At 37.0% G+C, this 10,669-nt stretch overlaps 1 protein-coding gene across 5 annotated transcripts in view; it reads left to right on the top strand.

The window, feature by feature from the left end:
- The window catches only part of LOC106881150 (pre-mRNA-processing factor 40 homolog A), a 123,166-nt gene that overhangs the window by 30,947 nt on the left and 81,550 nt on the right, over positions 1 to 10,669 (top strand). For all 5 annotated transcript variants that reach the window (XR_008264720.1, XM_014931453.2, XM_052969965.1 and 2 more), the window contains exon 2: positions 3,505 to 3,561. Coding sequence is in view for 4 of the 5 variants with exons in the window: in XM_052969965.1 (XP_052825925.1) it covers positions 3,505 to 3,561 (57 nt within the window). In the remaining variant the exon portion in view is untranslated. The remainder of the gene's footprint in view (positions 1 to 3,504; positions 3,562 to 10,669) is intronic.

The raw sequence follows: 10,669 nt of genomic DNA, 5'->3' as shown, positions 1-10,669 counted from the left end.
AAAGAAACAGTTTTTAAATTTTCACTCTATTCAGGTACCAATTCATTCTCTATATCGCTGTCATCGGAGCTCTCGGATTCACTGCTTTCACTTTCGGAAAATGAAACTTCAGATTCATTATCAAATACCATGTGCTTTTTTTTCTGGTTACAGAGTTAGATTTATCAAAGTCTTCAATGGAAAATCCTTCAAATTCTGACTCGCTGCTTGACAGAATAAAATTCGTATCCAGTTTTTGTCAGAATTACAAATTTTAAAAACACAACAGGAACAAATTTGGAAAAAAATCTCACAAAATTAAAATAACATATCAATCGTTGTACAAAACTATAGCTGAACTGTTTACGCAGTATAATCACATGTTTTCCTGAATGTACTAACGAGATTTGCTCTGATATTCTCATTTAAATATGAATATGTGATTACGGGCGGCTTGGTCACATGAACCAAAATTTTTTTTGGGCGGCTTTGGCAACGAAAGGGTTAATAAAAAATAACAACTAATTAATCAATAATGTATTCAGCCTTGTTGTTTACAACTTCTTCCCAACGTTCAACAAAATTTTCAATACCTCATTGGTAGAAATCACCCGATTTCGACTTGAAAAATTGATCCAACCAAGCTCTCAATTCTGCATCAGTATTGAATGAAACTCCATGCATAGCATTTGAAAGAGATCTCGAAAGAGGTGGAAATCCGTTGGTGCCAAATCAGGAGAGTACGGCGGGTGTGGCAGCACTTCCCAGCCATGTGTTTAAATGGCTTCCTCGGTCATATTGGCGATATGAGGGTGGGAGTTGTGCAGCAGAAAAACTCCATGCTGCTGATTAGGTCTTTTCTCTTGAATAGCCATGTTGAGTTGTTTCATCTGTTGATCATAGAGTTCCACGTTGACCGTATGGTTCTATTCAAGCAATTTGTAATGGATAATCCCATCCCAGTTCCACCATACGCATGTTTTACGTGGATGAAGATCTTGTTTCATGCGCAGTGTCGCTTGTTTACTGGGGCTAAGCCATTCCTTACGCTGCTTCATATTGATGTACAGGCACCATTTTTCGTCGCCGGTAACGATTCGGTAAAGAAATTGTTGCTTGTGACCATGAGTTGAGCAGTGATGGGCAAGCAAACCAGCGGAGATTGTGGCTTGTTGATTTTTGTTGTCACTTAGAGCACGCGGAACCCATGCTCCATACTTCTGAACCTTTCCCATTCGAGTGAAGATGCTTCTCTGTGGGAGCATTCCATTTTCTTTGCCAGTTCCTTTGTCGTTTGACGAGAATTTTCATGCAAAAGTTGGTTTAATCGCTCTTCATCAAACTCAAATGGACGGCCAGAGGTTAAAATTTCTATTTTTGAACTTGGCATACCAATCATGAGCGGTTCTATCAGCTATGGCACCCTCTCCATACAAAGCACAAATGTTGCGCGCAGCGTTTGTGGCCTTAGAACCTTGATTAAAAGCAAAAAGAAGGTGGTGTTGAAAATGCTTGTTTTTCTTAACTTGACATTCCATTTTAATGATATCAAAATAAACAAAAATTAAAATTAACTAGAAAAAAAAAAAGATTCCACAATGATTCAAAAATAGAAATCTCATAAAATATAGATTCCAAAATTTTAAAAAGCAATAAATTCCAAAATTTAAAAACACGGCGGGAACTTAGTTGCCAAACCAATAGCTTGAGAAAGTAAATTCTCAGTACTTAATATTGTCATTGGAATCTTTTAAAGGAGTTCTTTTTGTGTAATTCTAGTCAGTTCTGTATAAGCAGAATGATGATATGGCAGTTACCAATGAAACCTTGAAGATCAGTCCATGGGGTTTTGGGTTCTGCCTCTATCATGTCTTGGTCTGTTTCTGGGACCATGCTGTACACTGCCATTCAAGAAACTAGTGGTGGTGTTGAGATACTTTCTTGGCTCTACATTCTGTTTTAGGACTTGACATGTAGTGTTTGGCCACATATTTTGCAGTGTAGTAGTCAGAGCATGTTATTCTGTCTTTCATTACAATTGAAGATAGGTAGTAACCCATTGGATATTCATCATTTTCCCATGCTTGAATGACTAGATGGAATTTGTTGGAGCGGACTTTCTATGACCAGATATCGTTTATGTTATATAAGAATTATAATTTCCGTTAACCAGTTATTTTCAATGTTTACTATCTTCTGCGCCCGTGTATTTCTGTATACGTATTTAACCATGCCTAGAAGGAAAGTGTCAAATTTATCTACAATGTCAAAGTCAGCCAAATGAATGTCTCTGTCCAGGGAAAGAGAGACAGCTGCAGAAAGAGAAGCACACCAAGAAATGAACGGATCATGCACTACAAAAGCCAGAGCATCTCAGTGATGAACAGAGGTATGCACAGCTGACAAGGAATAGGATCTCCACTGCAGAACGAAGCGCAGTTGCAACAGCTCAGACAAGCAACTTCTATGAAACAGCTTTCAATTATGATCCCGCAGTTCTTATGCAGATGATGCTAGAGTTTGCATTGGTGCAATGATAAGTGAGTGCATACATTGTAAAGCAAGGAAGTAGCCTGGAGAGACACCTGCACTGTGCTGCAAGAAACTGTTGTCATCAACTGACCAAGATTCCAAGCACTTCCAAAACAAAATTAGACAATACAATGCTGCACTACATCATTTGGAGCGACGAGATTTAACTGAGCCAGGATTCATGCAAACTTTCAAGATCGAAGGTCAGATTTATCATTGGATTGGCTCTCTACTACGTTTGTCGAATGAATCACCAAAATCAGCCATTCATTGTTTATAATCTGCACATGTTTTTCTGGTTACGAAATAAGCTACACAAAATGTGTTTTTGAATTACGTGTATTTGCCTTATATACATATATGAGTTGAAAACTTTCTTTTAACATTTCACTTAATGTCTGTGTTCTATGGTGGCATGGGTTTGACAATTATTAATGTAAAAAGTTGGTATCTCAGCTACTAGATGTTGAGACCTGCGTAATCTAGATGGTGTTTTTAAATTTCAGTATTCTCTTTAACCTTGGCAACACCCGGTATTTCTGCTAGTTGAATTATAATTATTTATCTGTACTGGATTTTAAACACATCTTCTTGATTCAGGCTGAAAATGATTTTGATGCGGGTTCATGTGGCTGATCCGGTATTATTTTAGTAATTTTGCAATGTATAGTGATTTAGACTAGCATTGATTTCCTTAAAAGTATAGTATTATAACATATATTGATTGTATTGATGCCAGAGCTTTGAAAAGCAGTTCACCTACTCTCTGGGATAAAACTGAAAACTTTAAGCTATCTAAGTTGTTCGTACTAACTGACTGCTTGGTTACATATTCCTCAAAATTGAAAAATCTGTTATTAGTTGAAGGTTCCAGCTTTGGAAGCTTTGTTCATCAGCTACTCTATGTAATTGATCTCTAAAGGTGTTTTGGTAATGTGATGTGTTCACTAGCATGTATGTGCCATTAATCTAGGATTTCCTTTTTGTTGCTAGGGTACGAATCCAACTTCACAACCTCAGGCTAATCCATTAATGCGAACACCGTTTGGGGTAAGTAACCTTTTTTTTTTTTGCTGTAGTTCTATGTACTCTCTATCTATGTGGTCAGTTATGTATCTAAGCTATATTTGTTACAATTCTTTTTTCCTCCAAGCATTTTGTCTATTGTGGTTTGTCTCCAGACATGCTGCAATAGATGAAATGCTTAGAGGGATAACTAGTGAAGGACTAGGTACAATTTAACTTTTGGCAACTATGGGAAACAACTGTAGACATATTTCAATCGTAATATAACTTCTTTGGTAAAGCATAGCCTTGACCATAGTGAGAATTATTAAGTAAATGTACAAGAATGTACACTTGTTGGTTGGTGTAGAAAATATTTAGAGAATGAATAACCATATTGAGATTGACTTTCATTTGGTGTGGGTGTAAATATCACATTGAAGGGAGTGGTCCAAGAATTAGAGCTGCTATTCTTGGAATCCATTAAGTTTTATATTTAAATCCTTGTGACAAAATATTTTTGCAATCTGGTAGTAGTAACTAGTGCAAAAACACTTATTTGTAAATTTGGTGTGTATTATTTTGTTAAACTCTTTTACTGAGAGATGTTTATGTATGCTCACATCTATGTTGGCACTTAAAGCAATTACCAAAAGCCACCAAACATGTTTGTTTCTGAGTGATGACTGTTCTTTTTTTTAATATAATTGAGCTGGAGCATCACTTTATCTTCAGTACAATCAGGTACAATCTTTATTTCTAAGTTATACTTTCACATAAGGAACACAACTTGACACCACCCATTAACATGCGTAAACATACAGACACAGATATATGCATACATGTCATAGCATGGGAGGCACCATTAATTACCATTGTAAAAAGAACTTTGGTGGTTTTGCTTCTACAATTTTGCTGCTTTGCTGAAGCTTTTCAATAGCACTTCATTTGGGCTTTGCAATATTACTGCCACTCCATTTGTTATGACAATAAGCGTTCCAGTTGATCTGATCAATGGAACAGCTGTTCGTGAAATTATCGTACAAATGACTGAGCACTCCACAACCCTGCATACCTTAACCCTTTCATTGCTGTATTTATTTTGAGATGCTCTGTGTTTCTTTCAATTACTTTAAATATAATAAAGAATTTAGTAAAATAACTTAGTTATAATTCAGCTAGTGTTAGGAACATAAATTGTGACTAAGGTTTGGTAGAAGATTTTAATTCAAAACTTATGAAAACAAGACTTTTGTTCTCAGAGCCAGAGCCTGTTTCAGCCGGGTTGGTAATGAAAGGGTTAAATGTAGTTTTCAGAGAAATTTTCATGTGATACAAAATGTGACAAGACTGGCCCTTTGAAATACAGGTACAGCTCATTTTTGCCAGCTCAGTTGACTGGAGCAACTTGAAATAAAGTGCGTTGCTCAAGGACATAGCACACTACTGGGTATTGAACTTATGATTGCGATCTGAATATGTTAATCACTTGGCCTCAAAGCCCTCTTGCATTATCGCTACCTAACGTTTTATAGCTGCAACCAAAATTAAGAATTTTTTTTTTCTGAGATAACACATTTATCCTCATCATTTAACATCTCTTTTTCATACTTGTGTGGGTTGGTTGGTTTGACAGGAACTGGTGAATGAGAAGACTGTGCCAAGCTCTAATTTCTGTTTTGGCATGGTTTCTACAGCTAGATGCACTTCCTAATGCCAACCACTTTACAAAGTATAGTGGGTGCTATTTATGTGGTACCAGCACCAGTGGGATCACCAAGTAACTTACAAGACAAAGACCCATCAAGCCAAGTGAAATCATAGTCATGGCTAACATCAGTGTGGTGCTGGTGGCACATAAAAAGCACCCTTCGAAATTTGAGCTTCATGGACAGTTTTACGGTAGAAATATGGCATAACTATATTTTGTTGTTTGCTAGAAATACTATTGTCTATTCCTTTCATTTTATTACAAATAATATGTGAAAATGAGAAATACATGTTAATTTTCAATATGTTACACACTCGAATTCACTTTTAACTCACCTGTTAATGAGCGTTCTTTATTAGATGCATTCTGTTATGTAAATGTATTCATTAAATTGTATAAGAGTACATAGCCAATTCTATATTGATGAATAAAAGAGTTTTGTACTTTATTTCCAATGAAAATTTTTGATTTGAAATATAGAGAAAGAATAAAATCTTGTACTGATTATACCTGTATTTTAATTCATTCAAATTAATGTATTTCATCTTGAAAAGTGGCAGAATTGTTGGCGGTTGACATCTGGGATAATTTTAGTAACAACTCAAACAGGATCCCTAATGTTATTGCTTTTACACCTGTTAATTAAATTTACCTGCCCATAAAAGTCTAATTTAATCAGAAAGATCAGCTGAAATTACATAAATATCAACCACTGGTATATAAGCACAAAATTTTGGGAAGTTGCTGGACTTTGTGGGGCAGGCAACCAATCAAGTTGCTGAAAAGATAACTTTGCTCAATTAAGCGAAGCAAAGATTAAAGAAAAGCATGTTTGTTGGACCAGAGATTAACAAATTTGTGAAGAATCAGATGTTCAGAACGATGAGCTTATACTGTGTTCAGGACAGTTGAAAACTTTCTAGGAAAGAACCAGAGCTTGAATTACTAGGTAATCATAGTTGACTTGGACTCATTCAATGCACAGGGTGTCAAAATGTCTTTGAAGATTCACTTTTTAAAGACTCACTTAGATTTCTTTCCATTGTAGTTGGATAAGCGTGGTGTAAGATTTTATCAAGTGATCACTACTTTTGAAACAAGTTATCAAGAGTGAGTCAATCCACATATGATAGCAGACTTTCGCTGGCTTTGCTCCTCTTGAACACCATGCTTCTGATTTTAATGTCCATTTTCTATGCTGGCATGGGTTGGACAATTTGATTGAAAACTGGTAAGCTGGGGAGCCGCACCAGGTTTCAATCTGATTTGGCAAGGTTTCTACAGCTGGATGCCCTTCCTAACGCCAATCACTCCAAAAGCATAGTGGGTGCCTTTTACATGCCACCAGCACAGGTACCGGTTACAAAATTTCTGCGGGTAAAGATGTTCCGGGGAAATTTCCGCAAGACACCTGATGAAGGCTGGAGGGTATATCAGCCGAAACGTGTTAACAACAAACAAGATAAGGACAAATATCCGTCAATTGTAAATAATGTACATAATTCCTCATCTCTTAAATATAGAACTGAACTCACTTGGCTTGACAAGTCTTCTCAAGCATAGTAAGTATATTGCCAAAGGTTTTGGTCACTTGTCACTACCTCCATGAAGCTCAAACTTCGAAGGGTGCTTTTTATGTGCCACCAGCACCACACTGATGTTAGCCATGTCTATGATTTCACTTGGCTTGATGGGTCTTCTCAAGCACTGCATATCGCCTAACGTTTGAAGGGTGTTTTTTATGTGCCACTGGCATGAGTGCCAGTTATACAACACAGGCATCGGCCATGACTGCGATTTCATTTGGCTTGACAAGTCTTCTCAAGCACGGCATATCACCAAAAGGTCTTGGTCAATAGGCAATGCTTTAATTAATTGTTGTTTAGCACATTAATAAATTACTTGTAATGTTCAGAAGATTAGACACCTTTTTTGTAAATGTAGTGTTTGTGGGATATCTTGTAAATCATAATATAGATGCGATGAAGCAAAACATATTTCATCTTCATAAAGAGTTCCCCTGAAATTAACTAATATCATCTAGTGTTTGATAAAAAATTAGTATCATGCACTGTTAATAAATTAGTTAACAGTAGGAAGTAAACAATAATGAGTACATGTTACTGCATGTTTATATCAACAGAAAAATCTTCTCAAAGTACAGCAATAACTGTTTTAACACATGGTTTCACATGGAAAATGTTGCAAACAAGTACAAAAAAACAAAACATGTGTAATACATACACACTCACACAATGGGCTACATTTAAAGACACTTGCCTAAGGTTCCATGCTGTGGGAATGAATCTTGAATAATGTTGTTGCAAAGTGAACTTCTAAACCAGTCATGGGTGAACTGTAACCTGTAGGACTTTCTGATGGCATTTCTAAAGAAAATTTACCTTGAATTTTTTAGTAGTGCAGCCCACCTAATGACGAGACATGTCTTGTATGGCCTATTTCTTGAAAATGGCCAGACACTTATAAAGGAGGATATAGAGCTGTCCTAAATAATTATAGAAAAGTTAAATGGAATGGAAATTTGTCCATCTGTCCGTCTGTGTGCAAAATAACTCAAAAAGTTGTGAATGGTATTTGATGAAACTAGCAGGAAAAGTTGGTAATGACACAAGGAACAGATGATGAAATTTTGGTAGTGATCCGGGAATTTTTATGGATTCTTGGAGGATTTTTCATTTGTTATATTTACTTTATATGAAGTATTACAATGTTACGTTCTTTGATTATCTCGCTTGAAAACACGTTCATTGTTTCCACGTAACCTATGGTGGCGTTGCTGTTTCCAAAGTTCATTTTCGTTTCTCTATTAGTAATTTTACTCACGTATCTATCTTAAAATGAGCTGCTTGGCAGAGGTCTGCGAAGGATGACATGACAAGCCTTGACTATTGGGAGCGACTCAAAAAGCCAGGCTTTGCTCCCTCCACCACTGCTGTGAGCTCTATATCTTCTGTATGATGTAGAAAATATTCCATTAACATTGCCCATCTTTAAAATTCGTCCGAGGCTTGGCCCCTGTGCCATCCATCCACTACAGAAATGTTCATGTCATTATCACAACACTATGACAGAACTATTTCACCTCAATTGGCCCTGCTCTCTTCAACATCATGCCAGACACTCATAAAGAAGGAAAGTGGCTGAGTTATTTTTTTTTAACCTCACCAAGGAGGTTGTTTTTCTCGGCGTTGGTTTGGGAAATTGGGCGATTTTCAGCATGTGTGTATATGGGTGGAAATGAGCTGCTTGGCAGAGGTCTGTGCTCTCTGAGTGCTTTTCTAGTTTTACATGCATTCTTCTGTGCAGGCTTTGGTTGGATGGGTTTTCCATTCACCAAATTTTTTGCTTGTATTATGGTGATGTTTGTTTACATCCATCACATGATGTCAAGGCAAGGATGTGCATGCAATGGGCTTTCAGTTTCTAACAAACTCACTTACAAAGTTTTACAACCATTTACTTTTTTGTTGCCAGTTCCTTCTTAGCTAATTTTAATGACAAGCAGGGATGCTGTGTATCTTTTCTAAAAGCAGTATACACCTGGTAATCATCATCATCGTTTAACATCCATTATTCCATGCTGGCATGGGTTGGACGGTTTGACTGAGGTCTGGAGAGCCAGCGACTGCACCAGGCTCTAGTCTGATCAAGCAATGTTTCTACAGCTGGATGCCCTTCCTAACGCTAACCACTCTGAGAGTGTAGTGGGTACTTTTTACGAGCCAGTCGGGTGGGCCTGGCATTGATCACGTTTGGATAGTGCTTTTTATGTGCCACTGGCACAGGGGCCAGTCAGTAGGTACTGGCATCGGCCATGATTGGATAATGCTTTTTACGTGCCCCTGAGTACACTGAGTGCAAATTCTGTTGCTCAACGTTATCTTACATCACACTGGGATCAATAAAATAAAATGCCAATCGAGTTCTGAGGTTGATTGTATTGACTAAGCCCCTCCCCATCCCCTCAAAATTGTTGGCCTTGTGCTTAAATTAGAAGCTTCTGCTAATACTCATCATCATCATCATACATCTGTTTTCCATGCTAAATGATGATGATTACAAGTGTATTCAAATTTATATTCATCATCATATAATACTGTCATTATTAATTCATAATTGTCACTACTGCCATCAGCACCACCCCTATCATATCAGCAACAATAACGAACACCCATGTGATTCCTTGATTTGCAAGAAAAAGCAGCCAAATCTTGCCAAATTACATCCTATTATCAACGTTAGCTGTCATCAAATGCTGGGATTACATAAGAATAGCAACAGTGACAACAAAATTAAATTGTGCAAAAATGTAATGAAAAACTAAATAACTTGTAGTTTTGGATTTAACTGCACTGTGTGGTATCTTGAGTGATTGTCCTCTACAATAACTTTAGGTTGGTAAATGCTTTGTGAGTGGAATTTAGTGAATGGAAATCATTATCATCGTCTTTTAATGCCCATGTTCCATGCTGGCATGAGTTGGACAATTTGAAAGGGTCCAAGAGGTTCATTGTGTTCTGGTGTCTGCTTTGGCATGGTTTCTATGGCTGGATATCCTTCCTTATACCAATCATTTTACACAATTATGTGCTACCTTTGTGGCACAAGTGAGATCAATGTGTTGCTTGCAAGACAAAGATTTCCTTTAAATAGGGCTACAGTAGAGAGAGGCAAGTTTATGCTAGGAGAATGAGAAGTGGCCAGAATAGAACAGGTTTCTTGCTATAGAAGTGCTACATAGCAACTTGCATTATAGAAGAGAGGTTGGGAGTAACTGTGGTGGATCTGGAGTGATAAAAGTAGTGGTGATAAGGTGTACAAAATACAAAATGGTGATTGAAGATAAGTGAGAACAAGAAAAGGGAATGTGGGTGAGTAGAGGTTACAAGAACATATGGTGAAAGTGAGAGATGGTTAGATATGGGGAATGGATTAGAGGGTGAATATAATGAATAAAGAACAAGTATTGAAAGGTGATTAAGAGTATGTTAGAGGGAAGAGTAGGTGATGATTTGGGGATTGGGTAGGGTTCAGTGGTAAATAGAAGTTGACTGACAGTACAGAAGGGGTTGAATAATGGCAGAGTAATAATGAATGATACATTAGATGGGAATGATGAGAGAAGGATGATATGGTGTGTAGAAACATGTAGTGATTGTTTGTGTGTGTGTATCTGTATATTTTGTATTTGACTTGGACACTGCTCAAGTAGTGATGTGTTTTTATGTTTTATGCTAACTATATATTCAGCATACTGCAACTCAGTTCAATGTTTGAATCATCATCACCTTATTTGGAAAGCAAGTAGGAGTTGACATCACATAAAAATGTTGCCGCAGAAGTTTTATCCATCCTAGCTGGGTAGAAAAACAGACATAAATAATTTAATCCTTTAGCATTCAGATTATACTCTCAAATGTC

Source organism: Octopus bimaculoides, chromosome 1 (assembly GCF_001194135.2).
Source record: "Octopus bimaculoides isolate UCB-OBI-ISO-001 chromosome 1, ASM119413v2, whole genome shotgun sequence".
NCBI classification, from domain to species: Eukaryota; Metazoa; Mollusca; class Cephalopoda; order Octopoda; family Octopodidae; genus Octopus; species Octopus bimaculoides.
This window is presented reverse-complemented; position numbering and strand designations above follow the sequence as displayed.